Here is an 18,757-nt window from a genome sequence, read left to right as displayed (position 1 = left end):
ATGGTGGTCTCTAGACATGGGTGCAAAGGGCCAGGCTGGGGCCAGAGATATAAAATCCCTGGAGCTCTTTCATTCCTCCCCCCTCTCTCAAATACCCCGATGCCTCTGGAGATGCCCAGTTACATGCGAGGCCACACTGCAGATCCAGACTCCTATGAGAGGGACAGGGCTGGATGCAGACACACTCAGCCTTAGAGAGTTAGGACTCAGAATGGAGAAGCCCAGAAGAGAAAGCTATGATCTGCCTGGAGGGTCACCCCCAGGTCTTCCCGGAGAAGGCGGTCATTGGATCTGCATGTTAAAGGCTGAACAAGAGCTTGCCAAGCACACCTGGGAGTCCTACACCTTGGGAGAGGTGTGGACCACAGAAGGAGAAACAATCCCTCTATATCTCCTCTTCCACCAATCAGGGGCTGCCCAGGTGAAGCTGGAAGAGCCACAGTGGGAATGTCAGAAGCCAAATGTTCGGCTACCATAGCTTAGAATTAAGCGGCAACCATTTAACAAAATCCTGGGCCCACAATTGCCTATCCATGCATATTTAGCTCTGACTTCCAGGGGGGTAGACATCCTCTCAAATTCCCGGGACTCTTAGATATTGTCTATCTTTTCCCATGCTATTCCCACTACCTGTATTACAATGGCTGCTTTGGTGAACTCCTATTCATCCTTCAAATCCCTACTCAAATGGCCCTTCCCCTAGAGAGCCTGCATGCCTAGAAGCCCAGGTGAGCTCTGGGATTTCAGGGCTTACCCATCACTCACAGGCTCAGCCCACCTACCCGAGGCGCCCACTAGGGGCTTGATGTAGTCAGGGTGCACCAGAACCAACAGCGGCAACACAGGTCCAATCCACACCAGAATCACGTGGTGCATGTTGTCCAGCACCTTCTTCTCATCTTGGAGGCCCGTCTCATTTGGAAGATACTGCAGGGGGTGGTAGGGAAAGATAGTGAGGAGGAGCCCAGCCCCAGCTTCCCCTAGCCTTTCCCTCCAGCCACCTCCCCTGTCCTCCAAATGAGCCCAAAATAGCTATAGGATTGGCTGATGAAGGCTGCACCTGGCTAAGCCGGCATTCCCTCATCTGAGAAGTGGGGAAGAATGGAATTCTGTCTGAGGGCGGTTGAGAAAATTCACGAATGAACAAAATGAGAGAGCCCCGCACAAGGGCCTGACACATAGCCGTGTCCAAGAAATAAAAAACAGTAACCACAAGCGCAATCATAATGATTGGCATTTATTGAGTACTTTCTCTGTTAGGAATAAAATTACTAGTATTGTTTTTTTTTTAAGATTTTATTTATTTATTTGAGAGAGAGAGAGAGAGAGCATGAGAGGGGAGAAGGTCAGAGGGAGAAGCAGACTCCCCGTGGGGCTGGGAGCCTGATGCGGGACTCGATCCCTGGACTCCAGGATCATGACCTGAGCTGAAAGCAGTTGCTTAACCAACTGAGCCACCCAGGCGCCCCTAGTATTGTTATTTTTAACACATACACAGGGTTGCAGTGTTAGGCACTGCTATGAACACTTTTCATATATTCATACCTTTCTCACATACGCATACCTTCAAAACACACAAGTATTATGTGACAAAGTTGCTACTATTTCCCCCATTTTCCTTTGCTCAGAAAGGCCAAAATGACTTGTCTGAAGTGACAGGTGAGTCAGTGTCTTGGTTTGGGCTTCCCCAGAGGCAGGTCTTGAGACCAGAGCTCTAGCTACAGCTAGTGGTTCGTTTGGAGCGGGATCCCCCAAAAACGTGGGCAGGGGACTAAGGAAAGTGAGAAAGGGAGGGAAGTCAGCCAGTAAAGGAGGAGTTGCTGAGAGAGTTATGGCCATAGCAACTCAGTGCTTCATCTTCTTGGGGAGCCCTAGGGGACACGTGAATCAACGTCAACCCAGCAGAGGATGAGTAAGCTCAACTCCTACCGTCCCAGAGTCACTGGCTGGGGGTCACTCCCAGGGCATCAACTCTCAAGCCCACAGTGCACAGTGTGAGAGAAAGCCCTAGAACGCAGGTTCTGGCAGCTGGAGGTCAGGCAATCACATCCAGAAATGGGCCGAAGGATCCAGGCAGGCACGGGCGTCTCCGGCCACAGCGGCAAAGCCAGGATCTGAACAGAGGCCCCCGGGCTCCAAAATGCATGCTCTTAACAAACCCAGGGCAGAAGTATTTCAAGCCCAGGGTCAGAAGGATCTGAGTTCAGATCTGCTCACGGCAGCTGTGTGACCTTGGTTGAGTCACTTAACCTCACTGAGCTCCAAAGATCAAATCCGTAATATTGGGTAGATCCATCCCTATTCCATGGGCTGTGAGAATTAGGGGGGAGCTCAGATATTAAGGGACCTAACCCCCTGCCTGGCCAAACGCAAGGCCCAGCAATTGTCAATCAAATGAATAAATGAATGAGTGAACAAGTCAGCAAATGACTTCTCTCTGGCTCCTGTGTCTCCTTCTCAACCAGGTTCACCCTGAGCCCTTCTACACCCAAGAGAAACCATGAAATAACAGAGAACTCATGGCCCCAGGAGGCAGGCTGAGCCCACAGGGTCAAGGTTGGACTTCAGAACCGGCCCTGTCCAACTGCCCTCGAACTGCCTCTCTGAATTCCATGTCTGCACCAGGCATGAGGCCTGGACCGGGAATTCTCCACAACTGTCCCTCTGTTTCCTTGAGGCCTGGAAGGGGGACCCGATGAGGGCTATAGCCAGTTAGGAGCTGGACTGTATGACCTTAAAAGCCTCAGGAGTCTGGCTTCCTCTGACCTCTGAAGGCGTTCTAGAAAAGTACAAGTTTCATCATCCCAAAACAAGAGGTAACAGAGGGTACAGAGCTAAGAGCAGAGACTCTGGAGACAGATGGCCTGGGTTTGAACCTCAACTCTGCCACCGACAAGCTGTGTGTCCTAGGGCCAGCTACTTAACCTCTCTGTGCCATAATAGTCTCAGGAGCAAAACGGGGATAGACATGGGAACCACCTCTGAGGACTGTCAAGAGGACAGAGTTAATATTTTTTAAGCACCTGACCTAATGCTTAACACCTGTGTGTGAAGTAAGACATGAAAGTCAAGGTAAGAGCATGAGAGCCAGGGTACAAACACAAGGGGGGGTGGAATGCAGAGCAACAACGTGAACAGGAGTTCCCCCCACCCCCGCCTCCTGCCTGGGGATCACAGAACCTGACAACTTTCACAGGCACTTGTACCTGTTGCTAAGCAATGGCCTGAAGTTACAGAGAAAACCTTAGAGTCATTCTGCCTCATCCCAGCTGTGTAACCTCTGGTAAACTGCTTGCCCTCTCTGAGCCTCAGTCATACCCGATCCTGTAAAATGGGTCTGCTCATGGCTCCGCCTTCTTGGGGGATGGAGGAAACGGTCAGGTCCATCTGGGACCTGCCCTGTCCCCCTGTCCAGCCACACACACGTACCATGCCTAGATGGCCCAGCAGCCAGTTGCGCCGGGGCGGCTGAGGGAAGCAGCTCAGGCGGCGGCAGGTGATATAGAAACGCCAGCAGAGCCTCAGGAACTGCATCAGCAGGCGGAAGAGGAAGAAGAGCAGGGAGAGGAGGAGCACAGACACAGCATACAGGCGGAACGTGGTCTTCTCCACTCCCAGGAGGTGCAGCAAGTGTTCTGTGATGGGCAGCATCCTGAGGGGACAGACGGGATGAGGGGGTCAGTGCAAGTAGGAGCCATCCTCTGGCATGTGTGCACCACACACAGGATGACCTGTGGATTCAAGCAGCGTGTATTTGGCACACAGTAGATGCTCAATACACAGGAGTCCCAGACCCCAAGGATACCTCTCAACCTTCCCCCAGCAGTGACCTTCAGCTAGCTAGCCAGACGAATGCACCAGTGCCCTGTCCACATGCCCTCAGCTTTAATGTTGCAGGGCATCCCTCCTGACTTCTTGCCCATATGTGAATGGCCAGAGTGTTAGAAAATTTAAAACACACGCACACACACACACACACACACACACACGTTGAAAGCAGCTCTTAACAATGACTGATAAATGTTGCTGGATAGATACATTCTCCCTTGGGGTGCCATGACCCTGAGATGTGGGCTCCACATGAGCCACCAGGCTTCCCCAGGGATATTAAATCCCGGCTGCCCACCACAGGAACTTTCTCTATTAGATGCCTCCCTTCCCTTGTCTGGCCTCTTTTTCTTTTTTATTTAATTCAGGTGAGATTCACCCAGCATAAAATGAACCATTTGAAAGTATAATTGCCCCTGAAAAATGAAAGAGTTAGGGGTACCAAACCCACAAAGCAGTCAGATTTCCATATATAACTTCTGACTCCCCAAAATCTTAACTACTAATAGTCTACTACTGACTAGAAATCCTGACTGATAACATAAAGTGAATTAACACATATTTTGTATATGTATTATATGCTATATTCTTAGAGAAAAGTCAGCTGGAGAAAAGAAAAGATTACAAAACTCTTAAGAAAGAAAATCCATTTATGGGACTGCACTGTAAAAATTCCACATATAAGCGGACCTATGCAGTTCAAACCCATGTTGTCCAAAGGCCAACTATGTACAATTCAGTAGCATCTAATACATTCACCGTGCAACCACCCCCTCCAAATTTTTTTCATCACCCGGAAAGGAAATCCCATCCATTCCCCATTCGCCTGTACTTTCAATCCCCGGCAACTGCTAATTTGCTGGCTTGCTTGCTTTCTCTCTCTCTCTTCCAAGTAGGCTCCATGCCCAGCACAGAGCCCAATGCAGGGCTTGAACTCACGACTCTGAGCTCAAGACCTGAGCTGAGACCAAGAGCTGGATGCTTAACCGACTGAGCCCCCCAGGGACCCCTAATTTGCTTTCTGCTTCTGCGGACACTTTGTTTCATATCAATGGGATCATATAGTATGTGACTATTTGTGTCTGGTTCTTTCACCCAGCGTGATGTGTTCAAGGGTCATCCTCATTGTAGCGTGCATTGGAACTTCATGTCTTGCACTGCTGGGTAATATTCCATTGTCAGGATGTATCACAATTTGTTTTTCCATTCATCTGTTGATGAACACCTGAACTGCTCCCACCTCTGCTGATTGTGAAATGTGCAGCTATGAACACGCAGGCACAGGTACGTGTCAGAGTTCCTGTTTTCAATTCTTTAGGGTTCACTTTCTTTTTCCTTACTGGTATGTTCTGTGGTCACTTCCCAAATAAGCTCCTTGCACCCAAATCCTTGCCCGAGGGTCAGCTCTTGAAGGAACTCAAATAAAGTGGGTAGGAAACAACAGTATTAATAACACAGTGACCAGGTGTAGAGCATTGCAATGAACCATGCACCACACTCAGGGATGTGCAGCCTCGTTTTATGGAATCTTAAAGGGCGCTTAGGTTTTACCTTCTCTCCATTTTCTGGACAACTGAATCTCAGTTCCTCTAATTAAAGAGAGATTGGAGCTAGCAGAGGCCCCCTGAACCCCCACCAATGGCCAACTCCATCACTTTGGGGGCTCACAGATCTCAGATGATGACAAGGACATTCCTGAAAATGGATAGATTCTGTCTTCATCTCTATGTTCCCCTCAATCCAACCAGCCAAGGGTTCCACCTCTGTGTTCCACCTCCTGAGGCAACATAGCTAAAGGAGCCCTGAACTCCAGGTCCTCACCAGTCCCCACCCAGTCCTGCCCATGTTTCCCTCCATTAGGGTCTCAGACCCACTGGCTCTTCTATCAGCCAATGCCCAACTATATCCTCCATACAGAAGATGTATGGGTGGGTCATCACCAAATTTGGAGAGCCCCCCCTGGGTTGGTCTGACTTACATTATAAGTCATGCAGATGATATGACCAATCATGAGAATGGCTACATCAAGAAAAGAAATGAGAGTTGGCAAACATGCAGAGAAACCTTGAACCCTTATGCATTGCTTGTGGGAATGTAAAATAGTGCCACTTTGCTGTGGAAAACAGTATGGTGGTTCCTCAAAAATATTAAACATAGGGGTGTCTGGGTGGCTCAATGGGTTAAACCCTCTGTCTTCAGCTCAGGTCATGATCCTGGGGTTCTGGGATCAAGCCTCTCCTCGGGCTCTCTGCTCATCAGGGAGACTGCTTCCTCCTCTCCCTCTGCCTGCCTCTCCACCTACTTGTAATCTCTGTCTGTCAAATAAATAAATAAAATCTTTTTAAAAAATATTAAACATAGAATCACCATATGATCCAGCAATCCCACTTCTGGGTAGATCCCAGTCAGTTAAGTATCTGCCTTCAGCTCAGATCATGATCCCAGGGTTCTGGGATCAAGTCCCGCATCAGGCTCCTTGCTCTGTGAGAGGAGCCTGCTTCTCCCTCTGCCGGCCACGCCCCCTGCTTGTGCACTCTCTCTCTCTCTCATTCTCTCTGACAAATAAATAAATAAAATCCTTTAAAAAAAATGAAGAAGAAGAAGAAGAAGCAGGGACTCAAACAGATATCTGCACATCCATGTTCATAGCAGCATTAGTCACAATAGCTAAACGGTGGCCATAATGTGGTCCGTTCATACAAGGGAATATTATTCGGCTCTAAAAAGGATTCTGACACCTGGTAAAACATGGATGAACCTCGAGGACATTATGTTAAGTGAAATAAGAGACACAAACGACAAATTCTAGGTGATCTCACTTAAAAGAGGTCTCTAGAGGAGTCAGATTCAGAAACAGGAAGTAGATAGTAGGCTTTAGGGGCTGAGGGAGTGTGGGGCTTGAGGGGCCCAGGGGTGGGAGTTAGTGATTAACAGGGACAGAGTTTTAACTGAAGAAGATGAAAAGTTCTGGAGATGGACAGTGGTGACAACTGCACAACAATGTGAATATACTTAATACCACGGAACTGTACACTTAAAATGTTTAAGATAATAAATGTTATGTGTATTTTACCACAATTAAAAATCTTTTCAACTTTTTTAAAGATGTATTTATTTATTTGGTGGGGAGGGGCACAGGGAGACGGGAGAGAGAATCCCAAACAGACTCTGCCCTAAGCATGGAACCCAGTGCGGGGCCCGATCCCACAACCCTGTGATCATGACCTGAACTGAAACCAAAAGTTGGACACCTAACTGACTGAGCCACCCAGGTGTCCCAAAAAATCTTTTGAAAAAGACGGACTAGCTGGTGTAAGCGATATGCCCCCTGGAAGGCCCAGGTAGGGGTGGAGGTGGGAAGCTATAAAACCTCTCAAAATGAAGCCCAGAGAGCTCCAAGTCACAAGTCCCAGGCAGAAGGTCATTGGCAGCTCCAGGTGACACACTCGCCATGAAGTAGCTGTGGATATTTACTTCTTAACCGATTTAATAGAGGGCCATGATTTTCCCCCAGCATGCCAGGGAAGGCAGCCAGTGATTACAATCCAGAACTGTGACCTTCTTCTAATGCTCTCACATGCCAGGCTTCTCACCAAGTGTTCTATTTGCATTTCTTTGCCATTCAGTTGGCAAATCATGTTTGATCTCCTCCTATGTGTGTGACTCTGTTCTGGGCATGGGGATGTAATGGTGAGCCAGACACACATGGTCCAGGCCCTTAAGAGAGGTGGCCACCAAGAGACATGACAGAACACCATGTAAACACACTGCATGTCTTAAAAGAGGTAAAGCGGGTTTGGGAGTGCCTGAATATGGGCCCCCCAAAGACGTCAGTTCTCTGAAACCTGGGAATGAGACCTTCTATGGCAAAGTCTTTGCAGATGGGACTAAGTTAAGGGCCTAGAGATGAGAAGAAGAGCCTAGATTGTCTTGGTTGGTCCCAACTGGAATGACAGATGTCCTTACAAGAGAGAGGCAGAGGGACTCAGTTGATTAAGCATCCAACTCTTGATTTTGACTCAGGTCCTGATCTCAAGGTCATGAGATCAAGCCTCACATAGGGCTTAGCAGGGAGTCTGCCTGGGATTCTTTCCCTCTTGCCTGTGCCCCTCCCCCCACTCATGTGCTCATGCTCACTCTCTCTCTAAAACAAAAGAGAGAGAGAGGCAGAGGGAGATTTGACACACTGAAGAGGAGAAGGCTGTGCAAAGATGGAGGCAGACCCTGGGACACTGGAGTCACCAGAAGCTGGAAGAGGCAGGAAACAGATTCTTCCCTAGAATGTTCAGAGGGAGTGCGGCCCTGCCAACACCTGGATTTCAGACTTCTGGCATCCAGAACTACGAGATAATAAGTGTGTGTTGTTTTAAGCCCCCCAGTTCATGGTAAATTATTACAGCAGCCACAGCAAACTCATACACAGCATAAGATGATACAGACCAATCCTTTTAGATAAGGTGGTCCAGGAGGGTTTCTCTGGCAAGGGGCTAGCTGGGCAGACACCTGAATGAAGAACCTAAATGAAAGGGGCTTTCCTATTAAATGCACATGTGTGCACACACACACACATAACTGGGTTCTATCTAATCCTGACTCCACTGACTAGCTGTGTGGCCTGGGCCTCAGTTTCCCTAACTGAAACTGGAGGCTATAAAAGATGATTCTGGGATCCACCCCAGTGTGACCTTCTCCTGTGTGTGGCCTGGAGTCAGGTGGTGTCGCCACTTTGGCAGACCCAAGACTTCTGGGTCCTCTCTAACCCCTGGGCAACTTGACCGCAGTCTGGCTGCCATCCCAGACACCACAGTCACCTTTCTGAAGGTCTGTCTTCACTCCACTGCTCTAACGCCCTCCATGGCTCCCCACGGCCCTCAGTCTGGCATTCAAAGCCCTTCAGGAGCTGACCCCTGCCCATCCACCACTTCAGCCATAAAGATCCCACTTCTGAAGATGTTTTGGACCCCTTCACCCAATCTGTAAACGTTGGGGTTCCTTAGGACTGGTCCTGAGTCATCTCCTCCTCTCTCTCTCTCTCTCTCTCTTTATAGACCCTAGGAATCTCACCCCCTCCCATGGTTTTTGTGACCTTGTCTCTGAGGTGCCACCCATGTCTCGACAATGCTCCTAATGGTCCAGCCACCTCCTGGATGTCCCCCAGGGGCGTATCCCAGGCCGTCATATTCACCTCACCTCCTTCCTCCCTCTCGTCCCACATCCAATCTGTTATCAGGTTCCGCCAGTCGTCTATCCCAAATATCTTTCACACCCTTTTGCTTTTCTCCATCCCATTATCCCAACCCGTGTCAGGCCGCCAGAGCAGTAGCCTCCTCCCATTGGTCTCCCCAGTTCCCTCCTGCCCCACTGCAGTCCACTTCCCACACAGCAGCCAAAGGGATCTTCCTAAAATTAAATCAGATCACAGCCTGTTCAAAATACTCCCATGGTTCCCCCATAACACTCTAAACACAATTCAGATTCCTTCCCACGGACTACAGTGCCCTGTGTCCCTGGCCCCTGGAGGACCCCTCCAACTCTCTCCCACCGCCCTCCTCCTTGCTCACTCAACTCCAGCCACTCTGATCACTGGCCAAGTTCGTTCCCCTTTCAGAGCCTTTGCACATGCCATTACGGTTACCTCCGCTTGGCATGCCTTTCCCCCAGCTCTGTGTATAATCGCTTCTCCTCATCCTCCAGGCCTACCTCTGCTCAGACAGTCCACCTCCCTTATTGAGCGCCATCTGTGTGCAGTGGCTCTCTGGGTCATTTCTTTCATCCTCCTAGTGGCCACCAAATGCAGTGGGGGGGTCTTCTGAATGGAGTCACAGCAAGAACCTCTACCCCGCACCCAGAAAAATCCCAGCTGATACCCTGACAAAGGAAATGTCTTCCCGAAAAATTGAAGTGGGAGTGAGCTGCCACAACAGGAAAGATGAGCTCTCAAAGAAAGGAGCCCGCTCCAGGATGGCAGCTCACCCTGGGGACGGTGAGCCTCCCCAGGAGGGGAGTTCTGAAGTACCGGGCCCACCCCCCTCTGCCAGACATGGGCTACGGCTCTTCCCAGGACAGACTCCGCTCCAAGTAGAAAGACACACACTATAGATCGCCCACTGGTTGTCATCCTGACAGCCTCCGTCTTCTCATCTGCAAAATGGTAACAACAGCAAGAAGTCCACCTGATGCTCATGGGAAAAGCTCAATAAATTGGGGAAGTTGAGTCCTCTGCTTTCTGTAGCTGGGTTCCTCTTGCTCCCCCTCCAAACAAGAGCACACCTGCCAGGCTCCCCGCCCCCCACCAAAAAAGTGCTACAAAAAGTTTTGAGGTGGTACAGCCACTTTGAGAAATAGGTTGGCTGTTCCTCAAAAAGTTAAACATAGAATTGGCAGTTCCAAGGGGTGCCTGGGTGGCTCAGTTGGTTAAACATCTGCCTTTGGCTCAGGTCATAGGGTCGGGGCCCTGGGATCAAGCCCCTTTTGGGGGGGGGTCCCTGCTCAGTGCGGAGTCTGCTTCTCCCTCTCCCTCTGCTGCTTCTCCTGCTTCTGTTCTCTCTCTCAAATAAATAAAACCTTAAAAAAAAAAAAAAGGAACTGGAAGTTCCTCTCCTAGGTATATAGTCAAAAGAATGGAAAACGTACTCTGATAGTATATAAATATGCATAGCCACACTATTCAGAATAGCCAGAAGGTAGAAACAATCCAGAGGTTCCTCAACAAATGAATGGATGCGTATCATGTGGCATATTCATGCAATGGAATACTACTCAGCCATGAAAAGGAATGAGGTTCTGCTATAGATACAACAAAAATGAACCTCGAAAACATTACACTGAGTGAAAGAAGCCACATATAAAAGGCTTAGCATGTCTGACCTCATTTAATATGAAATGTTCAGGCAAATCCAGAAAGACAGCAAGCAGACTGGTGGTTGCCTGGGGCTGGGGGAGAAGCAAGTGACTGCTAACAGGGACGGGGTCTCTCCTTTTGGCAAGATGAAAATGTTTTGGAGCTAGATAGAAGTGATGGTTGTATAACACTGTGAATGTGCTAAACGCCCCTGAACTTTCCATTTTTAAATTATTTTATATGAGATAAAGTTTGCTTCAATATTTAAAAATTAAAAAAAAAAAAGGCTTTGAGGACCCATGAGAAATTTATCATGGTGGTTACCTCTGGAAGGGGCTTCGTAAAACTGGAGGTGTGAGGAAAAGGGAAACTTAACTTTCTCTGTCCGTCTTTGGGACTTTTTGACTTTCTATAATATGAGCACATAATGCTCATTCAAAAATGTTTTAATTAAGTATAAAGATAAATAAATAAATATAAAGATGAATCAGTTGACTGTACAACCCAAAGAATGAGTTCTAACGTAAACAATGGACTTTAGTTAATCATACTGTGTTTACATTGGTTCATCAGTTGTAACATATCACCCTAGGAGTGCCTGAGTAACTCAGTTCGTTAAGCATCCAACTCTCGATTTGGGTTCAGGTCACAATCTTGGAGTTATAGGATTGAGCCCCATGTCTGGCTCTGCGCTCTGCACTCAGCGCTCAGCAGAGTCTGCTTGAGGTTCTCTCTCTCCCTCTCCCTCTCCCTATCCCCCGCTACTACTCTCTCTAAAATAAACAAATAAGCAGGGTGTCTGGGTGGCTCAGTCGGTTGGGCATCCGCATTCAACTCTGGTCATGATCCCAAGGTCCTAGGATCAGGTCCCATGTTGGGCTCCCTGCTCAGTGGGGAGTCTGCTTTTCCCTCTGCCCCTTCCCCCTGCCTGTGCGCTCGCTCATGCACTCTCTCTCTCTCTCTCTCGTGCTCTCTCTCTCAAATAAATACATAACATATGTATTTTTTTAAAGATTTCATTTATTTATTTGACAGACAGAGATCACAAGTAGGCAGAGAGGCAGACAGAGAGGGAGGGGGAAGCAGGCTCCCCGCTGAGCAGAGTGCCTGATGTGGGGCTCAATCCCAGAACCCTGGGATCATGACCTGAGCCGAAGGCAGAGGCTTTAACCCACTGAGCCACCCAGGCGCCCCATAAATAATAGATTTTTTAAAATTCTGTAAAGAGTAAATAAATAAACAAGAAAATATTTTTTAAAAAGAAACATATCCTAATGGAAGATGTTAACAGTAGGGGAAATTGTGGGAAGTTGAGGGGTGTTTTGGGACTCTACTTTCTGCACAATTTTTCTGTAAACCTAAAACTGCTCTAAAATATAAAGCCTATTTAAAAGTTAATTAGTTCAGGGGCACCTGACTGGCTCAGTCAGTAGAGTGTGTGACCCTTAATCTCAGAGTCATAATTTTAAAAGTTAATTAGTTGAGGGGCACCTGACTGCCTCAGTCAGTAGAGTGTGTGACCCTTGATCTCAGAGTCGTGATTTTGAGCCTCACATTGGATGTAGAGATTACTTAAAAAGATTTTTCAATGGGGCGCCTGGGTGGGTCAGTCAGTTAAGTGCCTGCCTTCAGCTCAGGTCATGATCCCAGGCACCTGGGATCGAGCCCCACGTAGGGCTCCTTGCTCAGCAGGGAGCCTGCTTCCCCCTCCCCTCTGCCTGCCTGCTACTTCCCCTGCTTGTGCTCTGTCTCTCACTATCTCTCTGTGTGTGTCAAATAAATAAATAAAATCTTTAAAAATTGTTTTTTCAAAACTTTTTTTTTGAAGTTAATTAGTTGAAATTAATGAAAAATGAGTGAAGATGCTTCAGTTGGGGAGAGGGTGTTCTGGGGCTCAGAGAGCTGTTTCTTTCTTGATGTGGGTTCTGTGACATGTATGGGTTCAACTTGCAAAAACTCCTTACACTTCAACTTTAAAAATTAAAAATAAAATGTTGTTTGGGGACTGCATCTCTCTTAAAATGTGCATTTTTGATTCAGGCAAGCCTGGATTCAAATCACAGCGCTGCCCCTCCCCAAGTTAAGCAGCCTTGAGTAGAGTCTCGTCCCTCCCCACAGCCTCTGTTTGCCAGTCTGTGAAATGGGTTAATAACAGCAGGCCTGATACTTCTTAAGGTTGTCTGGGACACTTCAGCGAGACGAGGTTTGGCAGGAGGCATGCAAATTTTAGCCATCCTTCCTATTTCCATTATCACTCTTTTATTGGAGGGAGAGAAATTCAAAGCTGACACTCTCGGGATGCTCCAAGAGGCTGGCAAACCCGCTCCTCTGGTGCATCAGACACCAGGCAAGGACACCCAGTGGCCCCACCCTGGCAGAAGTGGCCCCACCTGTCCTCCTGGGGCCGGCATTATCTGAAAACTGAGGTGCCAGCGACTGGCTCAGTGGCCCACGCCCATGGAGCGCTGGTTTGTCAGGTTAGCCCGGCCTCCTGTCGGGGACTTGTCATACAAGGTGTGTGGGCTCCTGAGAAGGAATGCAGGACACAACTGCGCCGCCCCCCCTCCCGCCAGAAACCATATATCTGCCTCTCTTTGAACCGCAGGTCCTGGAGCCCACTGGCAGCCTGGCAGCCAAGACCCCCAACACTGACTCCACTGCCGCATACCCTCACCCTGCCCTGCACTCACTCCAGAAACCTGTAGTTGAGACGACCTACCCCCATCCCTGCTCACAGCACCCCCTTTCTATGCCAAAGGGCTGCCTGACACCAGAGACTCCCAAACTGCCTAGAAGTCTGAGCTGAGAGGAGGCTTACTCCACATTTCTGGGGTTCTGAGAAAGAACTTCAAGGGGCATTTCTAAGGGCAGAGCCAAGTTGGCCAATGGAGGTGGGAAGGAGAGTTTTACTACAGCTTTGGGCATATGTAGGCTTTTGCCTGCAGCTTCCTTGGCCCAAAGGAGATCCTAACAGAAAACGAAGTTTTTAAAAAAAACTACCAGTAATCTAGATCATTCCAGAACTGCAACTGTCTCAGCCCACCATCCCAACCAAGTGTGAGCACACCTGGACATGCCTCAGAAAGGATTCTGTAGGCTCTGCCTCTTAGCTGTGTGAACTCAGGGGAAGGTCCCCATCTCTCTGAGCCTCAATTTCCTCATATGTAAGACAGGAACTATATTACCCACTTCACAGGGCTTTGATGATAATGCCATGTTTTTAGAGTACTCAGCTCAGCACTTGGCACACAGCAAGCCCTTGATCAAATATGCCTCTTACTGCTGTTGAGGCTGCCACCATGTTCACTACTGTTGCCCAGCCATCTGGGATTTGGAGAATGGAGCCCAACACTTGCCAGGGAGGAGAAATGGGGTCCCATTCTCTGTCTGCGGAATCATCCGGGCCCCTCTGTGGATACCAACCCAGGTCACCACTGGACACCAGCCCAGAGCTAATGTTACCTTTCAGAAACCCAAGCTGGGCTGTACAGACAGACTGGGGCCATCGGAAAGTGCACAGGACTTTGGGGTCAGACAGGACAGGTTTGTTCAAATCCCAGCTCCCCCACTGTCTCCCTGTCTCCTTCCCACCTCCAGCCTGAGACTCCCCAGCTGGCGGAGACTCCCTCAGCCACCAGGCATGGTCTGGGCTGGCTAGCCAACCCCTAGTCCAAGCAGGGAGGGTGAAGCCCTGGGACAACCAAGGACCACAGATCTCTCCAGCATCCAGCAAAAACATCAGCCAGTACGGGGCTTAACTACGGGACTTAACACAACCTCACTGCCAACTCTGGGGGCCCAGGAGGGCATCTCCTCTTCTCATAAAGGGGCATTTGGAGGCTCTGTGCCTACCATGGGTGGGTAGAGGGGCCATGAAGGCAGCCAGAACACAAGCGTAAAGTCCATGAGTGAGACGATGTCCGGTGACTCCAATCAACCCTAGGAGACGGCCTCAGCGGTCCTGATGGGGAGGGGTTTCTTCTTGAGGTCCCTTCCCACCACGGATACCCAGAGAGAATACTCCCAGGACTCCGAGGCGAGCACTGAAAAAAATGTGCTCACACGCTGCGACCGTCGGAGACACGCGCACATCCCCCCTAGACTGGCGTCCGGAACCCGCAGCCGCCGCTGGGGTCCCGGGGCTTCCTGGCCGCGGCTGGGCACAGACAGACTTTCTCTGGCACACTGCGGGCACCCGCGCCAGGCGCCTCGGGTTACCGCGCAGCGCTGCGGCCGCGCTCCGGTTACGGCCCCTCGCTCTCACTCACCTCGCGGGTCTCGGCCTCCCGCCCTCGGTCCCGATCCGCCCGCACCGCAACCTCGGCTCTGACCGCGCGGTCCCGCCGTCTGGCCCTTTAACCCCGCCCGGTCGAGTCGCGAGGCCCGCCCCCGGCCCGCCCCCCCGGCCTGGCCAGCCTCTGGGCGGGGACCGAGGCTGGGCCCCCAGAGATGGAGAGAACCAGAGACAGAGACGTGGAGGCATGGAGAACGTCAGAGAGGGAAAGGAACAGAGCCAGAGATGGAGAGACTGACAGGTGGGGAGATGGAAAGACACAGGCAGAGACAGCGGAAAACACGTGTGGAGATACAAAGACTTGGACACCCAGCAGCCCGACACCATCATATTCCCCGCCCCTCTGCTGGTGCCTGGCTCTAGTTATTGCCCAGATCCCCCTGTGGCCTGCTCCTTAACACCCCGCTTCTACACCAGTACCCCGCAAAGCCCCCACCTCAGGACCTGCTCCCAAGCTTGGATAGGGGTCCCTAAGTCAGCAACCCCGAGGCCCAACCGGGCTCCCAGGAATCCTCAGACTCCATTGGCCTTTGGGAGCCAGCCCTTATGTTCCCTCTGGATCCAATCCACCCTCCTGGGGCTGCTTCCTCCAGGATGAACTCCAGCCTCACCAAGGAGCACCAGACTCTGGTCCTGCTCCTCCCACCCCACCCACCTACTGTCAGCCAACTTGACCATCCCGCTAGGATGTTGTCCTTGGCCAGTTTATCTGCTCCAGATGGGTCCAGACAGGGTCAGCCCCACCCCTGGATGTGAAACAGAGATACCATTCCTGGTTCGGTGGGTGGATGGTTGGACGGGTGGCGGATCTGGGCAAATAGGCCGACAGATGGAAGGATTCACAGCTGGCCTTTGGCTCTCCACTGCCTCCCCGGGGCCAAAAGATCTTGCACATACTTGATACCCAGGAAATAGCTGTCAAAGGGGGGGGGGGGGGGGAACCCACGGGAGACTGAAGAGATCAAAGGCTCCAGCCATAACTGCCGTCTCATCTGGAGAAACTAAGGCAAATGTTGTGGGCTGGAGGAGAGGCGTGACTGGCTGGGGTCAGTCAGGATCAGGTCAGACACTGAGAAGCCTGAACCCCTGAGAAACATCACCCTCCTCCCAGCGAGTTCCAAAGCCAAAACCACAGCAAACCATAAAGAAGCTGAAGGAAGGACAAGGAAATTCAGATTTTTTTTTTCCCCAGGATGATCATTCCAAAGCCTTTTGACTGGTCAGAAGCAAATTACTGATTATAGACTACAGATGAGCCGTCCTTCATTTTGGGGGCCAACCAGCTGGGAAGTCTAATCTTGGGGATGGTTAGCCTGGGGGATGGAGTCAAGTGGCAGAGCAGACCCTGAGCAGTGTTAGCGTCTCAAAGGACAGAGCCAGGGGCCAGGACCACACACAAAACCATGCAGCGAGTAGTTAGACATGCACTCTGGAGACAGGGGGTTCAAATGACTCCCTCAGCTACTCTCTGTGTGTCCATCTCAGAGGATGGCTGTAATGTTTTAGGGGAACAGTTGCCACCCATGGTAACTCTGTCCCCCAGGAGACAGTTTGACAATGTCTAGAGACACTTTGGCCACCACACCTGGATGCTGGGGTACTGCTGGCATCTAGTGGGTAGAGCCAGGGATGCTGCAAAAAGTCCTACAATGCACACAATGAGAATGTGCCCCTCACCAAAGAGAATGATCCAGCCCCAATGTCCACAACAGTGAGGCTGAGAAACCCTGCTTCGAGGTATAGGGAGCAATTTTGTATTTGAGCACACAGTAAGTGCTAGGTATGTGCGGACTATTATTAACCACCATGGAGTTTCCAGCCCTCTGCCTCACCAGCAAATCCTGATGGCTTGCTCCATGCTCTGCATGCCCTAGTTCAGAGAAAACAGTGGCTTCGCAGCCCCGTCCATGCACAAGTTTCAATCAGGCAAGTCCTGCTTTAGCTGACTCTGTCTCCCCCTGAGACCAGGGTCTCCTTGAGGGTGAGACCCCAGGCTCAGCTCATCAGGGCTAGGCAGCACTTAGTTTAGAATAAATCCCTGCAGTTGGAAGGACCTGCTGTGGAAAGACCCAAGCATGGTTCTAGGTGCTGGGAACATGACAGAGAATAAAAACAGACCCAATCCCTGCCTTTGTGGATTGGAGGCTTACTCAGGGAAAAGAGAAAGAAACATATCCAGCAGGAAGTTTCCCTTCCCCAGTGAAGGGATGTAACAGGGTTTTGCAACGAGGTAGAGGGGAAGCTGCTATCTGAGTTGGGTGTCAGGTGTCCAGCTGAAACCTGAAACACAAGAATAAATGTTGAGTCACATTGTACACCTTAAATTTTTGTCAGTTACACCTTAATGGAGCTGGGGGAAGAAGAGATGGGATGAATGAATGAAGAAATGTATTTTCACAAGTCTGAACCACACAGAAAATACTCTGGCTTGTCCCCAAAGACCCACACAAGTGTCTGAAGTCTGATGTAAATTATGTTGGTCTGGTAATTTTAGATGGCACATGAAGGAACACTTTCAATCCATTTTCTATTTTATGTATTTATGTTAAGTGAGAGATTTGTTTTGATTCATAGAAGAAAAAAATAGACTCACCCTAGATATCAAATCTATAGCCTTGTGGATATAATAATAGTTATATAAATTTTACTTTGAAATAAATCCGATTTGGGGTGTCTGGATGGCTCAGTTGTTAAGTGTCTGCCTTCAGCTCAGGTCATGATCCCAGCATCCTGGGATGGAACCCTGCATCAGGCCCCCTGCTCAGGGGGAAGCCTGCTTCTCCCTCTCTCTATGCCCTGCTTGTGTTTCTCCTCTCTCTCTCTCTCTCTCCCTGCCAAATAAATAAATATCTTTTTAAAAATAAAATAAAATAAATAAGGCTTGGGGTGTATGGGTGGCTCAGTTGATTAAGCGTCTGCCTTTGGCTCAGGTCCTGGGGTCCTGGGATTGAGCCCAGAATTAAGGGGGGAGGGTTGCTGCTCAGTGGGGAGTCTGCTTCTCCCTCTTCCTCTGCCCTTCCCACCACCTTGTGCCTGTGCTCTCACTCAAATAAATAAATAAAATCTTTGAAAAAAATAAGATAAGGCTTTAGCGGAAGACCACTGAAAGAAAGCTATTGAGTAACAAAAGGTAATACGTAGATAGAGCAATACTGGTGACAGAAGATTGGGAATGACTAAAATTTCAGTATCAGAAGCCATCTGTCTGGCTTAAGACAAAGATGAAAGACAAAGCCAAAGAGTCCCAAATTCAAGTTTGGGAACTCTTAGGCAACAATCTCTTCCAAATTCCAGAAAACAAGACACAGCGGGGCTTGAAACTTTGAGGGAATTTTAAAGCCAGCGTAAGACGCCCACTTGTCCTGGCAGGTGATAAACTTGGCTGATGTCTGTATCCCTTTCCCGTCTCAGGCATATTCCCTCACTGGGTGCTGAGCCCTCTTTAAGGGTGAGAGGAGGTGGCATTTCTAAGGGAAGAAGAGGTAATACAAATAATTGAAGCTGTGCTGTTTGGAGGAGGCAGACGGGAAGGCTACGTGAAGGATGTGACATCTGAGCTGGGACTGGTGGGAGAGGTTGGATTTCAACAGATGCAGGAGAGGGGGTGGGGCTTGGGCTCAGAGAAACCTGAGGGTGTGGCTGGGCAGGTGGCTCTCTCTAGCCCTGGGGTGTGAGAGACGAGGAGGGGTGCAGGAGAGGATGTGAAAGGCCTTGAAAATCAGCCCAAGTGGCTGAGGGTTGATCTGGCAGGCAATGGGGAGCCCTGGATGGTGCGTGAGCAGGAGAGGAGCCCC

The 18,757-nt window shown here is 49.8% G+C and overlaps 1 protein-coding gene across 2 annotated transcripts in view; it reads right to left on the bottom strand.

Moving 5' to 3' along the window:
• The window catches only part of LOC116573869 (cytochrome P450 4F22), a 60,823-nt gene that overhangs the window by 16,524 nt on the left and 25,542 nt on the right, over positions 1 to 18,757 (bottom strand). The window contains exons 1-3 of one of the 2 annotated variants that reach the window (XM_032314212.1): positions 14,938 to 15,009; positions 3,430 to 3,652; positions 783 to 927 (exon numbers count right to left, since the gene is read on the bottom strand). In XM_032314212.1, the coding sequence (XP_032170103.1) occupies positions 783 to 927; positions 3,430 to 3,651 (367 nt within the window). In that variant the 5' untranslated portion in view covers position 3,652; positions 14,938 to 15,009. Of the gene's footprint in view, positions 1 to 782; positions 928 to 3,429; positions 3,653 to 14,937; positions 15,010 to 18,757 lie in introns of those variants that run through there. The other variant, XM_032314206.1, reaches the window with a different exon arrangement.

This window comes from Mustela erminea, chromosome 1 (assembly GCF_009829155.1).
Source record: "Mustela erminea isolate mMusErm1 chromosome 1, mMusErm1.Pri, whole genome shotgun sequence".
Taxonomy (NCBI): domain Eukaryota; kingdom Metazoa; phylum Chordata; class Mammalia; order Carnivora; family Mustelidae; genus Mustela; species Mustela erminea.
Note: the sequence above shows the minus strand (reverse complement) of the source record. Positions and strands in the feature narration are given on the sequence as shown.